Source organism: Aulonocara sp. 'chitande type north' Nkhata Bay, linkage group LG11 (genome assembly GCF_057382095.1).
Source record: "Aulonocara sp. 'chitande type north' Nkhata Bay isolate Kocher_YH1m ecotype deep benthic linkage group LG11, A_spYH_male_GT1.1, whole genome shotgun sequence".
In the NCBI taxonomy this organism is placed as follows: domain Eukaryota; kingdom Metazoa; phylum Chordata; class Actinopteri; order Cichliformes; family Cichlidae; genus Aulonocara; species Aulonocara sp. 'chitande type north' Nkhata Bay.
In genome coordinates, this window is record NC_141354.1 from 9,921,038 (window position 1) to 9,943,590 (window position 22,553).

The following is a 22,553-nucleotide window of genomic DNA, read 5'->3' on the forward strand; positions in this document are numbered from 1 at the left end:
AGTTGTTTGGTTACTCAGGGTTTTCACTTTCGGAGTTTCCCGAAGAAAAATGAAGACAATTGTGGCAGACATTTGAAGAAAATCTTGCAGAGGCAGGAGTTTTAGTGAAGCACTAGCGCAGTTCTTGCGGATTAGAGCATCATTTTGACTGTCGTGTTGGATTTAATGTGTGCAGGCAACACATTTAAACTCACACTTAAATCTCCACTCTGCGTGGACAGATTTAATAAGTCATCACTGACAAACTGCTGGTTTAGCACTGTGCATTAGAATATGTTGCGATGCATGGAAATCAAAAGTTCGAGAAGTTAATTTAAGTTCATTGTCGGTGAGAGTTATGGTAGTTGGAGGGCGGGACCTCAGCACCCCGTCCCAGATTTGACGTCACATATTTAACGACTCCGCGATCTGAGCTCCAGCTTTTTCAAAGCCCAGTCGGAGGTAAAGGGAGGGTGTTCGACATAAGAGATCTGAGTGGGTCGCCGAGAGAGGTAGGATTGTAGTTTTTTCTGCTTTGTTATTCAGACGAAGAAAAATAAGGGGGGGGGGGGGGGGGGGGGGAGTAGGAAAAGAAAATTAAATGTAAGAAATATACACTGTTTCTGGGAAGCATCTCACATTAGAATGGTTGGGCTTTTTTTTTTTTTTTTTGGAAAAACGTCGGGAACTGGGCTTTTTAATTGTTTTGTGGAGCCGTGAACTATATAAACATTATGCAATTAGCAACGTATTATATGTATTAAATGTAAGTATTATTACGTATAGCCATATTTTCATACGTGGGAACTGTTTCTTGCATGTAGTTATCTGTGGTTAAACCTTAAATCCTCTTCCGTATTTTTCTCTCCTTTTTTAAAAAAAACCCCAACTTACGTTCATGTGATTTTTAACACAGTGGGAAATTTGCACATGCACGCTGCACAAAACTTGAGGAGGTTTGAGCTTTTTTAAATTAAACTTTAAAAAGCATGCAGAAGTAAACTTTATTAAAATGCTTTTAATATTTGCTCTAATTACTTTTAGGGTGCACTAAATGGGTGGATAATGGAGTTGCCCTGTTTAGGGCATGTTGGAGTTATGTCATGTTTCGGTATGATTTTGGGGGGAATGAAATAAAGGCAACCTTTCTTTCTTTTTATTTGACTGAACTGCTTTCTATGTTTCAATTTAAAGAGTTTTGCTTTGTTGGTCATTAGTAATCTCAGGAAAATCTAAAAAGGTTAATATTCATGTTTGTTTGTGTTGTAGGTTCAAAGACAATGATGGAGTTAATGACTGGCACCCCTCCAAATCTCTTTAATGGAACAGATGACTTTGGAAGTAATGGCTCTATATATGATGAAACCACAGAGTATGACTACAGAAACGAGCACGCCGATTTGAGACAGTCTCTGAACACCATGTCTATCGTTGTGTACTCCCTGGCTTTTGTCCTCGGTGTGCTCGGGAATGGAGTGGTTATCTGGGTGACCGGGTTCAAGATGAAGAAAACTGTTAACACAGTTTGGTTCCTCAACCTTGCTGTGGCTGACTTCCTCTTCACTGCGTTTTTGCCCCTGAGTGTGACTTACACAGCTTTGGATTTCCACTGGCCTTTTGGCAAGTTCATGTGCAAGCTGAACACCACTATCAGCTTTCTGAACATGTTTGCCAGTGTCTACATTCTGGTGGTGATCAGTGTGGACAGATGTGTGTCTGTGGTGTGGCCTGTCTGGGCTCAGAACCACCGAAATGTACGCAAGGCATCCTATGTGAGTCTGTGTGTTTGGGTGGTGGCTTTGATTCTCAGTGCTCCATACTTCATCTTCAGGGACATCGGGCCATCGTACCACAATAAGGATATCATCAACTGCTTCAACAACTTTGCTCTTTCTGATGATGAAGACACATATAATGAGACTCAGTTGTTTCGTCATCAGGCCATGATTTTCACACGCTTCCTACTGGGATTTGTTGTGCCCTTTACTGTCATTGTCTCCTGTTATGCTGTTATAATCCATCGTCTCAGAAGAAACCGCACACTGGCCAATCAGTCAAGTCGCCCCTTTAAGATCATCGCTGCCATTATCATCACTTTCTTTCTTTGCTGGGCTCCCTTTCACATCATGGGTCTAATTGAGATGGCAAATTACATGCCAGAATATTCAAGTGAGATATTAGATGATATCACCATAATTGGGTTACCAATAGCCACCAGTATGGCCTTTCTCAACAGCTGCCTGAATCCACTGCTGTATGTGTTCATGGGCCAGGATTTTAAAGATAAAGTCCGCAAATCCATCCTGATTGTGCTGGAGAGTGCCTTCCAGGAAGAGGTTTCTCGCTCATACACCTATACAAACTCAATGGTCACCACTCGCAGCAAAGATAAGTCATTTTCTGATGCTGAGTTATAAGGCCGTTAAAGACATGAATAAACTTTCTGAGTAGAAATAACTGTATAACAAATCACTTTTAAACAACTTTTAATCAAAAGTTCTCTTAATCAAAAGAGTTAATCTGTCAGGTGTACAGGAGGATTTCCTCTTTATCTTCACTTTTTTGTTGTGACAGCAGAGTGTTTCTCAGCTACAGCCTCTTAGACTTTGTTTTAGTGATACTGTACAATAAGCTTGCAATTCATTTATGTGTTAAAGCATTGAGGATGGTTAAAATTGTTTCAGTGGCAACTATTTAGTATTTATAGCAACACCTGAAATGAGATGCGTGTTACTTCTAAGGTGTTCACAATCTGAGTTAAATGTATCGATCTATGGTAGGTGTGATGTTTTATTAGTTTTGCTGTCACACTTTCTCAGACTCAGGGTATAAAAAGATCTGCAAATTTTTCGAGAAGAGAAACTAGTTTCAGAATTGGTAATTTGTTTGTGGTTGAATTCATGCAACACAAGCAATACCAATGTATCATCTGTAGGAAGGAAGCATCTTTTGTTCACACTCCAGTGTCTCTGCATGAGACATAAAAGAAACCAGATTAGAAGTGCATTACCAGTTCAAGAATAGGCCTTAACTTATGGTTTTACTGATCACTGACATAGTAATAAAGACTGTGCTTCTTGCTAGACAATACATTGTCCTGTTAATTAACCTATCAAATTTTACCCTGTAAATAAGCACCTAGAGGTGACCCTTGTTATGATTTGTCAATACATAAATACAACAGAATTTAAATTAGATGAATCTACAAAACTGATTCTGCCCAGTATAAATGGTGGAGTTTGAAATAAAAGTTTTGAACCACTGAACTAACTGATAACAATTATGATTGTAAATGACAAAACTGGCTCACAATATTGAAAACAAATGGCACCTTTAGGTACATATGAAAGTAAAATGTGTAACCCTGTAATCAAATTCTCATTTGACAGAAATCTATTCTAGTATTTATTTATTTGAGCATAATGAACAACAGATCTAATGGATACATAGTGACTATAGAACCACTGGAAAGCTGATAGGGAGTGAGAGGTCAATGTCTGTGGCCTTCATAAGTATTGCTATAATTCTTCAAATATTAATTAATTCTGTTTGTAACCAAAAAGACTACAAATCTACATTTTTTTACATTTCAGAGATAAAATCAGCCTTTTGGAGGTTTACCTCAACAACTAAACTAGAAGGAACAGTTGTCAGCCTTGTTGCCAGTCCTCGATCTATCAAATGAATAATCACCCAATCGGTAAAAATGTTATGAGTTTGGTAAGCATGTCGTCAACATTATATAATCTTGATTCCACTATAAGAAAAAAATGTATTTTTTAATTTTTTTTAATCCCAAATGGCCAAATCTACTTGTCTTTAAATGTCTATAAGTATTGTATTACTATTGTGAATATTTCTGTCAACATTATTTGCATCAATAAAACATTTTTGGCTTTAATGCTTTCCCACTGATAATGTCGACCTACATCTCATTTCATTATCAAAACATAAATGCAGAAAACAACTTATTTCCCTCTACTGAATATTTAACCCTCTCAAGGCAGGTGTTGCTGATTTGCAACAGTTAAAAACTAACAACCTGATTACCCCACATACATATTTTATGAGGTTTTTTTTTAACTCAGAAGTACCACTGCAGGACTTGGTTGTGCATTAGCAACAAAAAGTTTAATTTGAGCCTGAGAGGGTTAAAGGATGATACTGAGAAACACAGTAGTTATTAAAATAACATTATTTTGCTATACCTTTGATGAGAAGTATCGCAGCAGTGTTGAAAGATAAAGATAAGCTCATGCTGACTGATTTGTAGCTTTTAATCGAGTGATTACTGCCTTAAACCACTTTGCACAATTAAAGGCCTTAAATCAGTCAGTAGGCTCCAATCTGTTTCCCCTCTTTAGTGTGTTACAGTGAAGTTCTCAGGCAGTGGATAAAACATTGGAAATTTTGATCCATATCAAAAAGAATCTACTCATTGAACTTTTTCCTAAGACTTCCTTCCTCTTTGGAGCTAAAAGAAGCCACCCAAACACACAAGCTGTCAATGGAAAGCCCAGGATGTCCTCTATTTAGTAGATCAGGCCTTAACAGGGTAGTTCAAATAGGACATAAATGAATATTCTGTTTTTCAGGAGGACATTGACATGATTGCATCACACAGTTGCTACACATTTGTTGGTTGCACATCCATTATGTAAAACCCAAAGGTGCTCTGTTGGAGCGATCTGGCGACTGTGGAGGTCATCTAATTCACTGTCATGTTTAATAAAGCTGTTTGAGATTATTTGAGCTTTTTGACTCAGACTCACAGGTAGATGCAGTAAACAAAAAACTGGCTGATGACCAAAGTACAAAAAAAGAACTAAAGGGAAAAAAGAAACTGAAACCTAAACTGAGAACTAATACTAGGCAAGGGAGTGCTGGAGCTGGAAAATAAGAGGGGAAAATGAACTGACACTCTGAAAAAGATCAAGGAGAAGGCAATAACTATATATACTTAAAAGGGTGATTACAGCAGTGAAGATAACAAATAGAACAGAATAGAGAATAACAGACCAGAGAAAGGAAGCAAAATTTAAGACAATGAAAAAGGAACACAACCTCCAAAATAAAACAGGAAGTGACAGAACTAAATAGGGAAACCGCAGACATGTGAATGGACTTTGCGGTGGATGAAACGCTGGGAAAAGAGCTAAACTCTAAACCAACTGAGAACTAGGAGCAAACCTAAAAACACTAAAGAACACATGAAGTGAATATAAACCTTTAACAAACCAGGGATCACAATGGATAAATAAAAAAATAAAATAAAATAAATAATGACAAAAATATATTTAAAAATAATAAATAATTAAATAAATAAAACCTCTGGCCAAAATATATACACTAGGTAAACTGACCCAGGACTGTCACAGTTAAGTCTATTTGCCCATGTGTGTTATGTTTCCCACCTATTTTCCCTTAAATACACAGCAGCCTCATTACCTGCTGTGTATTTATTGTCTAAGCCTCCCTGTGTTCTTTGTCATGTTCTACCTCAAAGCTGTGTTTTCTCTGATCCTTCCTGGATTGTTAGTTCCTGGCTCCTGCTTTTGTATTGTTTTTGTATAGTAATTCCTGCAATACAGTAATTCATGACAGAAATTTAGGTGAACAATTGGTAATCTTAAGTAACTAAAACATATGAATGCAAAAAACACCCCAATAAACACCCGTTTTCACACCTTGGCTCGTGTGATTAGGTAGAGGATCATCAGGGGGTCCTTTATCCCTCTTTGGGAGGATACTCCCACTGGGTTTAAATCTGGGACTCTCCACCATTTGACCCTTTAGAACTGAAGAAGCTTCTCGGATGAGAGGTGAAACGTCTTCAAGCAACTTAAAGAAGTCCAGTTGCTTTTCTTTCCAAATCAGGAAGTGTGCGAATGCTTTTTTTATTGCACTGTATATGTCTGTCCAGCAGAGGGACTCTTTACGCTTTTGCTTTACTGATATAGTGCAGCAGTCTTGAGAAGAAGACATGAGCACAGACGGGCTGATTTGCAGTTTTTAATGATGTAATTGCAGCAACATGCTTGGGTACAAATCAGCCAGTAAACCCCCATCTTTTTGTCACTGTAAGTGTATTCTGGTCAAGAAGTCAGGCTGCTGGTAAATAAATGGAGTTTGATAAGCTATTTTATGTAATAAAACTCAGTTACTACTAGTATCTTTTACATATTTTCCTCTTTTTCCTTCTTTTTTCTTCACTCTTCCATCTTTTTTAAATGAGTTTAGTTGCTTTATGCGTCATAAAGAAAGGCACTTTTGGTCTGAGTCTCATAGAAATCAGGTGTCAAAGACTATTATTCAGTTAATAAAATGGAGATAGGCAAAGGTCAACCCTCTGACACCTAAGTCAACATCAGCGATGACCTTAACTGTAGCTCTGAATCCTAACCCCAACCTTCATGATTTATGGAAAATATAAATATAATCTTTCTTCATTTCTTTCTTTGTCCACTGATTGAGAACTGGTTAAGAAAATGGATGGACGGATTATCATGTAAATGTCCCACTCAAAGTTAAACTGCAAACTCACATAGAATCAACTCCTTTGTAGCTCCAGGGATATCAACACAATATACCTCAAACTGAGCTGTAGGTGGCAGGGGAATCCTTCTTGTTGATTAGAATCAGTGAATGTTTTTCTTCCATAGATTAGAAGCAAAATTCAGTGCCTATTATTTATTACTTACTTTATATACCAAATGCAATACTATTCACTTAAAAGAGAATAGTCCAGAGAGTGCGCTTCATTATTATTATTATTATTACTATCATTATTATTATTATTATTATTTGTATAACTGTGTCATGTTGTAATGAAACTGCAGTTCCAGAAAATATGCTCTACTTTTACTTTAAAGTATTATTATATTGTCGATTTATAACTGTTTCATGCCTGACTGTTTCATGGGCTATGAGCTCATGTGGTCTGGAGCTTTGGCAGAGCTTGTGTGAGCCAACAGTGTAAATTTTACACCTGATACACCTTAATGACACTATTATTAAATCTCCTGCTAGTGAGGAGACTTTCCTTTTGGGTCTTCAAGACAAGTAGTGTAATGCTGTCCTGCTATCATGTCGGAGGGCGAGCAGCAGCTGCTCCATCTTCTTCTGGACCACTGAGTGTTTGGCTCACAGATAAATTTCATATAGCACTCTATATAGATACACTTTCTTTTTTTTTAGGTTTGCTGGTTAGCTTCTACATTTTTATTTCAAGGAGTATTTAGTGACATCCTCTTGCCATGAAGACATTATAGTTTTGTTTTTCATGGAATGGAAAAGGACTCAATGCACATATTTCAGGGTTAAGCAGAAATGAGTTGTAATACAACATCAGTAGAGGTGTTGTAACTGACGCAAAAAAAATTCTCTGTCTCAATTCTGATCATAAGTTAAAAGGAACAGAAAATCAGATTTAACCATACTCGCTCAAAGGGTCAAATTTTGGTAATTGTTAGACTGAGTTAAGTTTCCTTTAAATCCCAAATGCATGGCAGATGTAAGAAGGGTGGTGATGATGATGATGATGATGATGATGATCTGAAGCTGTTAAGAATGTACAGTCCAGAAAAAAGGTGTGAGCATCTGGACACAGATGCTAAACTGCTGTCAGACCCTAAATAAATTATCCTCTGTTGTTACAGATGCTGTTTCAGCTGCTATTCCTTGAGAAGTTGACATATTAGTTACATTTCCACATGGAGTTTTTTTTTAAATTTTTTCGTGAGAATATTGTGCAGACACAAGAAAAGGACAGCTGGCCTTCAGCGTAAAAAGTATTTTATCAAGATTGCAAAACCGGATGCTGATAAGAGCCCCATACTGCATCACTGAAAAGGAATAGAAACATTCTCATTTTAAATGTTGTGCAAACTTCCTGTAGATCTAGTTCTTTATAAGGGGTGACATATCATCCATTAACTGTTTCATTAATCTTTAGTGAATTCATCCACAAAAAAAGAGCTTTGCTAAATGACTAAATAACATATTTGTAGAACTCCAGATACATCAGATATTTTTCTATAAACCTGAAGAACTTTAAAAATCACTAATCATGAACATAAAGTATTTTTTATGTTTCTTGCAAATACAAACAAAAACAAAATAAACACCCAAGGCATAGGGACAATAAGTTAGAAAGTTAATATTTTGCTTTTATTTACTGAATTATATTATATGCTACTGATTATGGAAACAGGTTGGTTGTCCTCAGAATATTTCATGACTTGATACTCACCAAACCCAAGGTTGCAACAGAAAGATAATGGTGTTAAATAGCAAAACAGCCAGCTGTTAGCCGTGTTACACTGTGGCCCTCTCACAAGAATATATATGTTCTAATATTACATGTCTTTTGCTTTTAGAAAAATAATGCTGCATTCTTGATGCAATATGTTGCAGTCCAAATTTTGCATGAGGGCATTGCAAACCCTCATGCTCCCAACCATCATAGAATGCTCTCTCATGTTTTAACTTTTACAAACTTCCTGTGGATTTGCATGTTTATCAGCAGCGACATACACCCCACACGAGTCTCAGCTAAGCTGTCAGAGTTGGATCAAACATTCTTCTGCAGAGGATTCATTAACAACCAACAAGACAGCTTCACAAGGTATTTACTTCATTTTTCACCAAGCATGAAAGATTTCCCAGGAATATTGCTCTAAATATGTATATGTGCATAAAAAAAACAGGAAATTCATTTTCTTACACTGTCACATGATGTAAAAACGCTAATTTAGTGTTATTTCACAGGACTAGTGCTAGTTTTCAAGAACAGGGGTGATGTGCAAAGCTATATCTAAACTACAGAGGGATAAAGTTGTTGCCATACCACGAGGATATGTGAAAGAGTTGCTGAAGTCAGGTTAAGAAGGGAGGAGATGTTTGATAAGCAGCATTATGGCTTCATGCCAAGAAAGAGCACTACAGATGTAATGTTTGCCTTGAGAATGTAGATGCAAAGTATAAAGAAGGTCAGAATTCATACAGGAGCAGCAGAGAAGTATGTGATGGTGGTGCTGGACATGTATGAGAACAGCGAGACAGTAGGAGTGGCAGATGGATCCAAGGTGAGGGTGGGATTACATCAGGGATCGGCTCTGAGCCCCTTCTTGTTTGCAACATTAGGTTGACAGATGAGGTCAACAAGGCGTCTTTGTGGACTATGATGACATTGTGTTCTTTAGTGAGAGGACTGAGCAGGTGGAAGAGAACCTGAAGAGGTGACGGTATTGACAGAGTAGCAGGGAAATCTAGAGAAATTTTGTTAGTGTGGCTTCTGAGTGACATGGGATTCAGATGGGGTGGCAAAAACAATACCATTTTGAGTACATAAATTAGAAATGAGTCCTTCAGAGGAACACCTCAGGTGAACATTAGAGGCAAGACTGTGATGGTTTTGACATGTGCAGAGGGATAATGGATATATATTGGACAAAGGAAGTGTAAGATGGGGGATAAACAATATATATGCTTGTTTTTTCCTGAATACTTTTGTCACGTTTACTGTCTAAGGACAGTGCTAGCAAGCACTCTCTGCTTATGACCAAAAATGTAAAAAAAAACAAGACAAAAACAGCCCTTTGTGTTGGTGAGAAAATGTACCACGTCCACCAATCAAAAATGATATGGCAAAATGACATTTGGTTGTTTAGGAAGAGGGGGAAGTTTTAGGAGTGAGAGAGAGAGAGCAGAAAAAGAGAGAGCGAGTTTTGAGATGTGAGAGATTTGTGACGTTTAGCGTGTTTGGAGTGTGTAGCCAGTGTGTAGTCTTGTGTAGTGTTGTGGATAGTTTTGTGTTGTATGTCTGAACAATGAGGCGACTGCTGTCTCCAGATAGAAACCGGCAGTGATACACCTCCTGCTGTCAGACCTGCAGGTATCAGGCTGTGATGTTCTTCTCTATAGTGGACAGAAATATTTGGAGTGGCACAAATAATTTGTGTGGCATCTTATTGAATGCAGAACAGCTGATTGTTATGTAAATAGTTTGAAATGGTTATTTACAGTAAAAAATATAACTTTTCCTACTCGGATTTTATGCTTTTTGTCTCAATTTAGATCAATTGTGTTAATACAGTATGTCAAAATGAAAACATAACTGTAAATTCAGACACATGAGGTTGTGCTGAAAAGGACGATACCAAACAAGGTAAAGTAAATAGTTTTTAAAGGTGAAATGTAGAGGAAACATGAAAATTAGTTAAAAATGGCTAATCATACCCTGGACCCCACTTTTTTTTTTTTTTTAAAGTAACGCAATAGTTACTTTTCAAGTAATTAATTTCTTTTAGAATCTTGTAACTCAGTTACTAATCCAGTTACTTTTTTGAAGAAGTAACTAGTAACTATAATTAATTTCTTTTTCAAAGTAACTTGCCCAACACTGCTGCTATGTGGGATAGTGTCACACGAAGGCAAATGATCCACTCTGGTGACCCTTAAAGGGTGCAGCAGAGAAAAGAAGAAAAATGAAATCACACTTTACAACTTTACTTACAACACTTGATTACAGAAAATGTGTGCTTTTTTGAGGATTTCAAATGTAGAGATAATGTCCTTTCATGTTTGTCTAATTGTCTGGGAGCTATGTTGACATACTGCCTTAGACTGAATGTCACCATAGCTTCAGTTTCAGTTTCCTATTAACTTTGACTGGGAGCTGAACTTTTTACTTATTGTTTTTCTTTGCAGGTCTAAAGTCAGTGAGGGAGATGACCACTAACTCTTTCAATCCAATCAATACAACTGCTGCACCTAATGGAAATGGCTCCAAGAATAGTGACAGCAATGGTGGGCTTAACATCATGTCTCTCATAATTTATTCCCTGGCTTTTGTCCTCGGTGTGCTCGGGAATGGAGTGGTTATCTGGGTGACCGGGTTCAAGATGAAGAAAACTGTTAACACAGTTTGGTACCTCAACCTTGCTGTGGCTGACTTCCTCTTCACTGTGTTTTTGCCCCTGAGTGTGACTTACACAGCTTTGGATTTCCACTGGCCTTTTGGCAAGTTCATGTGCAAGCTGAACACCACTATCAGCTTTCTGAACATGTTTGCCAGTGTCTACATTCTGGTGGTGATCAGTGTGGATAGATGTGTGTCTGTGGTGTGGCCCGTCTGGGCTCAGAACTACCGAAATGTACGCAGAGCATCCTATGTGAGTCTGTGTGTTTGGGTGGTGGCTTTGATTCTCAGTGCTCCATACTTCATCTTCAGGGACACTGAACAAGACTCTAACAAAATTATTTGCTTTGACAACTATGCTCTTTCTGATGACTATGAAACACCATCAGTGAAAAAGTTAAGGGAATTTCGTCATCAGGCCATGACTATCACACACGTACTCCTAGGATTTGCTGTGCCTTTCACTGTCATTGTCTCCTGTTATGCTGTTATAATCCATCGTCTCAGAAGAAACCGCACACTGGCCAATCAGTCAAGTCGCCCCTTTAAGATCATCGCTGCCATTATCATCACTTTCTTTCTTTGCTGGGCTCCCTTTCACATCATGGGTCTAATTGAGATGGCATATCACATGCCAGAATATTCAAGTGAGATATTAGATGATATCATCACAATTGGGTTCCCGATAGCCACCAGCGTGGCCTTTCTCAACAGCTGCTTGAATCCACTGCTGTATGTGTTCATGGGCCAAGATTTTAAAGATAAAGTCCGCAAATCCATCCTGATTGTGCTGGAGAGTGCCTTCCAGGAAGAGGAGACACGCAATTACACTTACACAAAGTCAGTGGACACCAGTCAGAACCAAGAGAGTTCAGATTTGAATACTGAGGTATAAGAAACGAAATAATTAAGCTGTAAAGCATATGTCAAATTGCTTATGGGCTTTTTACTACCTTAAGTATGATTCAGGTATGTGAACTGTTTCTCCACTTATACATCCTATAATCACCACATGTGGGCTCAAGATATATATATATTGTATTGCATTGTATATCTATAAATAAATCCTCATATGTGTATCAATTAATCCAACATCTAATAAGAAGCATCTAATGCAGTGGTTCTTAACCTGGGTTCGATCGAACCCTAGGGGTTCGGTGAGTCGGTCTCAGGGGTTCGGCAGAGCCTTCGCCATGACATGCATGGCTCATTTTGTGCACCAGTAAAAAAATCACATTTTATTTTTCACTAAAGAGGGGTTCAGTGAATGCGCATATGAAGCTGGTGGGGTTCGGTACCTCCAACAAGGTTAAGAACCACTGATCTAATGACAGCAGCTTATCACTATCAAAAAACAAGTAACAGAAAACACTGATTATTATAACATCAACCAGTAGAGGGAGCCGTTTGCATACTAAAACGTCATGGCACCCCCACACATGATTGAGTTGCAACTTCTAAAAACTAAATTAAGAAAATCAGACAAAATGCGCTTTGTTTCTCTTATGTGTTGACTAGACAGGACGTGCATGGTTAAATCTGCCATTTATAAGCATAATCATTTTTGGTGCACTTCTTATGCCAAAACTATTTATTAAAAGTAGGCAAACAAGTGAAATAAAGGGTGAATTAAGAGAATACAGTGTTTATAAGATGACATGTAATTATCCTGTGTAAATAAATAAACACACAACACAAACAAATATATAAGATTCATGAAACATGCATTTTGAACAGTTTTGTTTTCAGCACAGTTTTGTGTTCAGCCACACAGTTGCACCTGAAGGCAAATACAAATGCATATTCTCAGAGACATTTATTCAGATTAAGATAAAATCAAGTCAAATAAACATAAATATAAATGGAATAAAATGAACTTTGAATATATTGAATAAAACTCAAATACATGGAATGAACCTTGAATATATTGATTCACTTTGTAGTAACGCCCTATATTTGTATTATAATTTGCCTCTAGATAAATTTTCGATAACTTTGAACATTTAAAATGTTTAATTAACCTCATAACTTGACATTATTACTGCTCTTATTCACTTTTAGTTATTTATTTTTACTCATTACTACTGTAATTTTTGTAATTTGGCATAGTTTAGTGCCTTAATCTGGATCACTATTCGTGTTGTTTTAGCACTGGGGGCTCATGTCGACAAAATTCATTTTCTTTGTAACTTCAACTGTATTTGACATCAAGTAATTATTTGGGGGTAATTAATTGAGTATAACCAAACTATAACTGACTTTGGCAAGAAAATGATGGAGACCAACAATAACAAACCATTAACTCTTGTATTAACACCAGTACAACCACTAGTGAAATTAGAAAGTCTTTCATTACTGTGTCTAACATTTTTCACTTCCTGATATTTGTCTTTGGTGTGCTCAGGAATGGTACTGGTTATCTGGACGACTGGATTCAAGATAAGGAAAACAGTACCCACATTTTGGTACCTCAACCTTCCTGTGGCCAACTTCATTTACTTTGTAGCATTTATACCCCTTAATTTAATAAATCTTGCTTTAGACTTCCACTGGCCTTTTGGCAAACTCATATGTAAGCACAACACCATGGTACTTATTCTGAACATGTTTGATAGTGTCTACATTGTGGTGGTGATTAAAAAAAATGTATGTAAGGGTTGTGACTCTGGGTGTTTGGGGGGTGGCTTTGATGATCGGCTTTCCATATTCCATCATCATGGACACAGAGCAAGCGTGTAAGAATGAAAGCAAAACTCTCTGCTTAAACAGCTACGTGGTTTCTGATGACTGTAATGCAGAATCTCCCAATATACAGCGACAATTTCATCATCCACCCATTATCATCGCCCGGTTCCTTGTGCTTTTTGCAGTCCCATCCACTGTCATTGTCTCCTCTTATGTTGTCACAATCAAAACAATCATCTCATAAGAAACCACTGGCCACCCAGTTGAGTCGTTGTTTTTTTTCTGTGCTGGGCTCCTATTCATATTATGGATCAAATTGTGATAGCTAAAAAAAATGGATACTTCAAATTGTATCATTGGCATCCGTTTGGCCACCAATATGGCCTTTCTCAACAGCTGCCTGAATCCACTGCTGCATGTGTTTATGGAATAAGATTTTATTAAGAAAGAAGTCTGCAAATCCATTATGAATGTATTCAAAACTGTCGTCCAGGAGGAGGAGAAACACTCTCACACTTACAATAAGTCAGTAAACACAAATACAACTCAGTTTTAAATGCTAATGTTCAAGGCTTGCAATGACTTAAAGAAACAAAGAAACAAAAGAAACATTACTCCAGAGGAAATCATTCTAAACCTGATTGTTTGAATTGTATAAAAATATATAATGTTAATTAGATGGAAGTAGCTAAAGTTGTTCATGTCTCTTTAACTCACAGTTGCAGTTTGTGCTATGTTTGTACGATTATGGAACTAAAAGTGGTTGTAAAATGCCACTTCCTGGAAAATAGAATGAGTCAGTAATTTCAAAATAAGTATTACATTTGTTTCTGGTCGACTTTGTGTAACACAACACTTGGACATGTGACTTGTCCCACAAATGCCATATTAGGTAAGAGAGGTGGGCATTTAAACTATTAACTATATAATAAAGATAACACATTCAGTCAATATATTTATTATGACTGGAATACCACTGAGTTCCTTGTAAGACCATCATGTGAATTTTCATATTTTTTCTTACTTATTTAGCATAACAGCAGTCTGGCATATTCCCTGTTAATATATGACATACGAGTTATGGTTGTTGTGTTTTATTGTGTTTAACATTTGCAGCTTTGTATAATTATTTATTCTTTATTTTTACATATTATTATATACTGTATAACTTAAATTCAATTGCACTCTTCTCACCTTAGTCTTTTCCACCATTGTTAATTGTGACATTTCCCTCTTTTGCCTAAAATGCCATTTAGTTTTAGTCTTAATTTAGGCATCTTAAAAAAAGAGAGAGAAAATGTTTTGCATATTTGCTTGCATATGTTAGTATTTAGTTTTACTAAATATATATCTATTTTTAGTTTTGTTCAGTATCTGATCCCAACTTTTATGATCACAACAACATTTAAGACTTTGTTTCCTGTTTTAGATGTTTATCAGGCATTCAGTATCATAATCATTTATGTTTGTTTATATTTTCTTTTTTCATTAGAGATTACTGAAAACAAACTGCCTCGGCTCCATCACGATAAGGGTCTATGCCCTGCAACCTTTGCTTGTGTTTCTGTTATCTTTTCTTTCTGTCTGGGAACTACAGATAAAAAATTGGCTCATAGCTAAATCTGGTACATTTAAAGCAATGTTTATTAAAATGCATTGTCCCTGTTACAAATAAAGAATTAAGGTTATAAAGTCTATATAGTCTCCACTTCTACCACATCTAGAATGTTTGATTTATAATCAGAAAAAATATTATAGAAGGGGTGTGACGTCAGACTGCAAAATCTGCTGGAAGCCTCATGTTAGAAATCTAAAAACAAAAATAGCAAAGAGCATCCCAGTGTTGGGGAAAACAAGGCACATTCTGAACCACTAATCATTGGATATTTAAAACTGTTCAATGGTTTGATCTCACTTAAATTGTGTTGAGTGTTTAAACAAGAGAGAAAGGTGTGAAAATGTTCGTGCCTGAGTATAAATTGTATAAAGTGTCTAGTGAGGGGTTTTACAGCCTCAAAACATCTATAAGAATTGTAAAAAAATAAAGTTGGCTACTTCATGGATTTCACTTATCACGGGTTATTTTTAGAACGTAACTCCCACGATAAACGAAGAACCATTGTACGTCCATCTAAGACGTACCTAAGATAGTATATATAGAGTCCCGATCAAAAGTTTAAGAGTACTTGAAAAATAAAAATAAAAAATCATATTTTGCATAGTTGGATCTTAACAAGGTTTGAGCTTCAATATGCAACAAGAAGAAATGGGAGTGAGACAAAACATTAGTTTGAGCATGCAATTTACTGAAAACAACACTTAAACTGAAACCAGTTGTTTTACAGCTGATCAACTGTTTTACAGCCTTTAAAAAGCCAAATCTGTGCAAAAACATGGATTCATTGTCATTTTCTGTCAGGTAGTCACATTGTCATGACATTCTGATGGCAAAAGCAAAAGAACATTCCCTTTTTAAACGTGGTTGGGTTGTTGAACTGAATAAGCAGGGTCTCTCGCAGCGCACCATTGCTGCTAAGGTGGGATGCAAGTGAGAGTGAGACAGTCATTTGGAATTTCTTAAATAATCCTGCAGGTTATGGAACAAAAAAGGCAAGTGGAAGACCTGAAGAAATTTCACCAGCACCGAGTCTGAGGATCCAACTGGCTGTCCGTCAAGACACTGAACGATCTTCAACACAAATTAAGACCATTAGTGGTGCCGAATGCAGCCCCACAACCATCAGAGACTGAAGGGCTTCAAAAACAAAAAACGTCTTCAAAGGCCTCGTCTGCTTGAACGCCACAGAACTGACTGTTTGGTCTTTGCAAGAAAGCACCAAACATGGGACACTGAGAGGTGGAAGAAAGTTTTATTTCCCAATGAGAAAAAATGTAACCTTGATGGTCCTGATGGTTTCCAGTATTACTGGGATGACAAGTAGATCCCACCTGAGATGTTTTCTATGTGCCACAGTGGAGGGGATGCCATAATGGTCTGGGGTGCTTTTTCTTTCAGTGGAACAATGGAGCTTGACGAGGGGGGGTGCAGGAGGTCATAGCCGCTGGCTATGTCCAGATGTTGCAGAGAGAACGCCTCATGACTCAGGGCCCTCGTCTGTGTGGTAATGACTGGGTTTTTCAACAGATCATCGCTATATTACACAATGCCTGCAGGAGAAGGGACTTCTTCCAGGAGAATAAGATTACTCTTTTCAAATTCAAATTCAAATTTTATTTGTCACGTACACAGTCATACACAGTACGATATGTAGTGAAATGCTTGGACAACTGCTCGTGACCTAAAGAAAACAAAAAAGGAAAAGGCTATGAATAAGATAGGAAATAAATATGAAAAATTAAAAAGGGTAAATTTAACTAAGAAGGAATAAAATATAAATTAAGGTTAAAAATGAAATAACTGTACAACACAAATTAGAATGAAGGGTAAATTTAACTGGGAAGAATAAGATAAAGATAAATATATAAATTAAAGTTGAAAATAAAATAACTGTACAACAAAATACACAATATAGAACTATATAAGAATGTATGAAGAAATCTAAATATAAATAAATATATACACAATAACAGCAGCTGTACAAGTATTAACCGGAAATGAAGAATATAGTGACCAGTGTTGTGCAAAACCAAAGTCCAGAAAGTCCAGTGTGTGTGTAAGAACCATATGTGTGGGTCAGTACTGTGTGGTGGTGTGATTGAGAGACCGTATCGCCTGCGGGAAGAAGCTCCTCCTCAGTCTCTCTGTGTTGGTCTTCAGGGAGCGGAATCGCTTTCCTGACCTCAACAGAGAGAACAGTCTGTTGTTGGGATGCCTGAGGTCCTTCACGATCTTCCTGGCCTTGGTCCAGCACCGCCTGCTGTAGATTGAGTGCAGGTCAGGGAGCTCGGAGCGGATGGTGCGCTCAGCTGACCGCACAACCCTCTGTAGAGCTCGTCTGTCCTGCATGGTGCTGTTCCCGAACCAGGTTAAGATGTTTCCCGCCAGGATGCTCTCTATGGTGCACGAGTAAAAGTTCCTGAGCACCTTGGAGGGCAGTTGGAAGTCTCTCAAGCGTCTGAGGTGGTAGAGACGCTGTCGGGCCTTTTTCACCACGGTGTTGATGTGACAGGACCATGACAGGTCCTGCGTGATGTGAACTCCGAGGTATTTGAAGCTGTCCACTCTCTCCACTGGGCACTCGTTGATGACGGGGGTCTGGTAGTTCCTCTCCTGCTTAGTGCTGAAGTCCACTATCAGCTCCTTTGTCTTACTGACGTTTAGAAGGAGGTTGTTCCTCTGGCACCAGTTCGCCAGATTCCTAATCTCCTTCAGGTAGGCCGTCTCGTTGTTATCAGAGATCAGGCCCACCACGACGGTGTCGTCAGCAAACTTGATGATGGTGGTGGAGCTGGTAGTGGCCACACAGTCATATGTGGACTATACTGTGTGTTCCCCTGATCTAAATCCAACTGAGAACCTTTGGGGATATGAGAGCATGAGGGTGGGAATGGATGTTTGTATATGTGTGTGCCTGTATTTCTGTGTCTATATGTCAGGTTGGGTGTCAGGCGCCACCTCTCTGGGGACATCTTAGGGCCTCCAAGGTTTGGAGGCCTATCTCCCCCTACCACCACTTCCCCTGCCAGTGGCGGACTCCCTCAGACATCGGTGCGTTGGTGGTTCTTTGTGTCCGGGGATGGGCGTCCAGGTACACACCGGCTCACTCCTTGGCGGCCGCTTATCGGGGCCTGGAGCCTGGGGCTTGCTCGGGCCACTTCGGAGGTGGGGTACCCCCGGCCTCTCGGCCTGGGGCTCGGTCACTCAGGCACGGCTGGCTGCCGGCGGAGCTCACGGGCGCGTCACTGCAACTCCCCCTGGTTTCTGCTCCGCGGCTGCTGAGTGAGCCCTCATCTGGGACTCTCCTCAGCTCTTTCTGGGACAGTGGCGCGGCTGCCCCTCTGTTGGTCTTCCTTGGTCTCTTGTGTTCTGGGGGCCTCTGGATGTCTGGAGTTTTGATCTCCTCCATACCTGCTTCATGCCCTGGAGGACGGGGCTGTAGCCCCCCCACACCCTCTAGCAGATCATTACATGAAGGAACCTTTTAAAAAACAAAAAACAAACGCATCCATGCTCACAGGTGTACACACGGGTGATCACACCCACAAACTACACCCTTTTTGGCTCCTACCTCAAAGCACACTGTGTTCTGTTGATCTTATGTGCTGCACAATAATGTTTAATATTTAGTATTTACTGTCATATTCCCATATATCATTGTGATGTTGTTTATTCTATTACTCTTGTTCTCTTCTGCTTGTTTTCTTTTTTCTTTCTCAGCAGGTGACCCAGGTGATTGATATATGCATTATTTATTTTTTTTTAAATTTCTCTGCTCATTCTGTTGGTTTTTGTCTTTTGCCCTTCTCCCCCGTCCCTCTTCTCAGCTGTTTCTCTTTCCCTCTTTCTTTCTCCCCTTCTTTCCCCCAGTCAAGTCTGTCCCATATTCAGTAAGTGAAAATAAAATGAACAATAAAAGGTGAATCAAATGGACCATTACGGCAAGGCTGGGATGGTCAATTTGGTAAAGTAAATCCGTTGGGCATCTTTCTTTGCCTTTAGACAATAATTCTGATGGCAAAAGAGCCAAACGGGACAGGCAAAAAAAAAAAAAAAAAAGAGAACCTTTGGGGATGGATGACAAGGGGAGTTTAAAAAAAATGGACAACAGTTCCAGACAGTAGATGCCCTTTGTGCGGCCATCTTCACCACTTGGAGAAATGTTCACACTTACTTCATGGAAATGCTTGCATCAAGCATGCCACAACAAAGTTTTTAAGGGATCAATAATAACGGTGGAGCTACTCATTACTAAGTTCATGTTTGGAACTTTGATTTCTGCTTTGGGGGTTTACAGGGGTTTTTTTTGAGGGTGTGGTCCTAAGATTTGAAAAGCCCGTTTCAGTTCAAGTGTTGTTTTCAATAAAGTGCATGCTCAAAAAATGTTTTTGTCTCACTCCCATTTCTTCTTGTTGCATGTTGAAGTTCTACTTGGAACCTTGTTAAGATCCAACCATTCAAAACATAATTTCTTGCTATTTTTCAATCGGGACGATAGATCGATCGATAGATCGATAGATCGATAGATATAGATGTGTGTTTGTGCATATATCCCTACTGACTCCCTATTGACAATGACAATTGTGATTTTTTTTTATTTTTTTGCTTACCATCATTAAATTAGTATGGCCAGAGTATTTTATGACTTTACTGCCTATGCACATATAATGTAAATTTCATGATCACTACATGAATGCACAAAACCACCTGTAGGAGCCATTCTTTGGTTAATACCTTATGTGGTCACTAGAGGTCACCTTTTTCTGTTTTGGTTATGTAAAGGTATTTAAGGTAATTGGCGTCAGGTGTGTCATTGAGAAGGCAAACAGTTTGTGACCGTTGCGCTGTTATGCTAAGTCGATACGGAATAAAGACCAAAAAGGACAAGATACATACTGCTGGAGTTATTGGACTGTGAACTTAATTCATGCATACCAGTGACATCGCGTCACCCCCGTTAACGACCATCTCAGTGGCTTCAAGCGTAGGCTTAGCCTCTACACCACCATCTTTTTTGTTATTCTGCATTTATAAATGAAGTGTCAAATGTGTATGACTTGATCCCATATGTAATACATCTAACACAAGAAGATTATTATCAAATAGCCAATAACAGAACACGTGTTAATAATACAAAACACAGCAGCACATGACTAAGTTGCAAAAGTCAGTGTCCTCTGACATTTGCCCTCTCTTACAATTACAATTACACAGGCAAGGGTGAAATCATTTGTCATTTCTGAAGCATAAGTACTTTTGGCAGATTTCCAAAGCCAAATATTATCAAGAGTAAGTAAACAAATGAAACAAGATTTATAGTGTTTATAAGATGAAATGTTCTTAGCCTGTGGGCAAAATAAGCGCACACACATTATTGCTGTCAGATTAGGTAAAAAGCAGCAGGAATACTTCATCTTGATTATTCAAAATCATTAAGGTCCTGCAGTCTGCATAATATCCACCTGCTACTTCGTCCCCATTTGTTTCTATGAGAAACACATTTACCTCGAGGTGAAATGAAAAGCAGGAGGAATTCCTTTTGAACAAAGGAATAGAGTCTGATCCAGAATACAGAAAAGTGACAGGTTTCCAATGCATTTCCACCAAAGACACAACGATTAAAGACTTAGAGAAAATGTTGATGCTCTGTTTAACAACTACCAGCTGTTCAGTTTCCCATGAGAATTCAAAAAAACAGACAAAACATTTTCCATACAGGAAGAGACGTGGTCCTCCTATACCTTCCAACCCAATGTTCAGAAGTGGGTGCAAAGAGTTGTAAGGCTATTAATGAGATGAATAGACTTTTACAGTTGTTTTATGCAGAAAAAGTAAAGCCAGGAGATGTGAGTTATGCTCTGCCTACAAACTATTGCTCATTTTATTTTTTTAAACTGAATTTTCCATTTATCTCTCTTCATGTACATTTTTTTTACCTAAGGATGTAATTAGGGAATTAAGGGTTATTCTGCCCTGACTAGGGTGTAAAGCTGGTTTCTAGACTGGCAGATAGCATAACAGGTCCACAATAAACATCCAGGAGTCAGCAGGTACATTTTAGATGGTTACTGTAAGCACTGTAAAACTGTAATACAGAAATGAAAAACAAAATATTACATTTCTGCTATAAATGACTTGCCTTTACAGTACTAAACACTAAGCCATTCACTATCATGTACATCACACGTAAACACATCAACATATCCTGAAACCATGGTTATTTGCCCTAGGTATTTAATGGTTAGCTCAATGTTAGCATTATATTGGCCCAGGTATACAGCAAAGAGAAGGCCTCCTTTCTCCCGCACTCCAGCTGTACGGCTGTAGGATTGATCTGATCCCTGGTGTTCCCTTGCCCACTAGTCGGCTTTACAACATTTCTAAGCCTGAGCAAGAATCCATGGAACATTACATCACTGATTCATTGGCAACTGGTATAACTGGACCCTCCACGTTGCCCTTGGGTGCGGAGTTCTTTTTTGTTGAAAAGAAGGATAAGACACTTCAGCCTTGCATAGATTTTTGGGGACTGAATAAGATAGAGTGGAGAATCACACAGGGTTGTCTGCAAAGAGAGCTTTAGGATGCTTCCTCCCACTGTCCACTGCATCGTCCATCCACAGTGTTTGCAGGGCTGGCTCAATCTACACCAGTACGATGTTTTCAGAAATATGCAAGCAGGAGATGGTGGATGCTATATTACTACTCAGAGGTGTGGACTCGAGTCACATGACTTGGACTCGAGTCAGACTCGAGTCATTAATTTTATGACTTTAGACTTGACTTGAAAAAATGTTCTAAGACTTGTGACTTGACTTGGACTTTTACACCAATGACTTGGGACTTGAATTGGACTTGAACCGGTTTACTTGAAAAGACTTGATATTTTACCCCAAATATAAAATTTAACATGCATATTATATAGAGATTGAAAATGTGACGTCATTCACGGGTAGAACCGCAAAGGATTCTGGGAACTCGTGGCAAGCGGTACTAGCGCACGCAGGCTTTCAATTAAAATCAGTTATACAGCGATAAAAAGAAACACAAAAATGTCAAGAAGCCGTTGTATTATTAACTGCAATAGCCGGTCGCATGACAGCCACGGGAAGCCGACGGGTAAAGAGATCGGTTGTTATCGGATTACGTCGTTGAAGAGAAATTGTTCGAGCCATGTTTCCGAAGTAACAAAGACGCGACGGATGGCCTGGATTGCAGCCATTCAAAGATCAAATATAACGTCCCAGAACACTCCAGCTCACAGGTTAGTCTGCTCCAAGCATTTACACAAAGGTCAGTCTGCTGTTGTAGTTAATGCGTCATTTTCATAACATAATTGGTGATATAGGT

The 22,553-nt window shown here is 38.5% G+C and overlaps 2 protein-coding genes and 1 pseudogene across 2 annotated transcripts; all 3 read left to right on the forward strand.

Moving 5' to 3' along the window:
- Positions 1 to 428: 428 nt before the first annotated feature.
- On the forward strand, positions 429 to 6,788 carry fpr1 (formyl peptide receptor 1). The gene is made up of 2 exons (XM_086310479.1): positions 429 to 491; positions 1,249 to 6,788. The coding sequence occupies exon 2, from the start codon at positions 1,260 to 1,262 to the stop codon at positions 2,394 to 2,396; it is 1,137 nt and encodes a 378-aa protein (XP_086166605.1). The 5' UTR covers positions 429 to 491; positions 1,249 to 1,259; the 3' UTR covers positions 2,397 to 6,788.
- A 1,768-nt stretch (positions 6,789 to 8,556) lies between these two features.
- On the forward strand, positions 8,557 to 12,417 carry LOC147318510 (chemerin-like receptor 1). Its single transcript, XM_086309855.1, has 2 exons — positions 8,557 to 8,605; positions 10,690 to 12,417. Exon 2 carries the CDS (start codon positions 10,710 to 10,712, stop codon positions 11,793 to 11,795), a length of 1,086 nt encoding a protein of 361 aa, XP_086165981.1. The 5' UTR covers positions 8,557 to 8,605; positions 10,690 to 10,709; the 3' UTR covers positions 11,796 to 12,417.
- Positions 12,418 to 13,037: 620 nt separating this feature from the next.
- LOC147318511 (chemerin-like receptor 1) lies at positions 13,038 to 14,629 on the forward strand (annotated as a pseudogene).
- Positions 14,630 to 22,553: the final 7,924 nt, after the last annotated feature.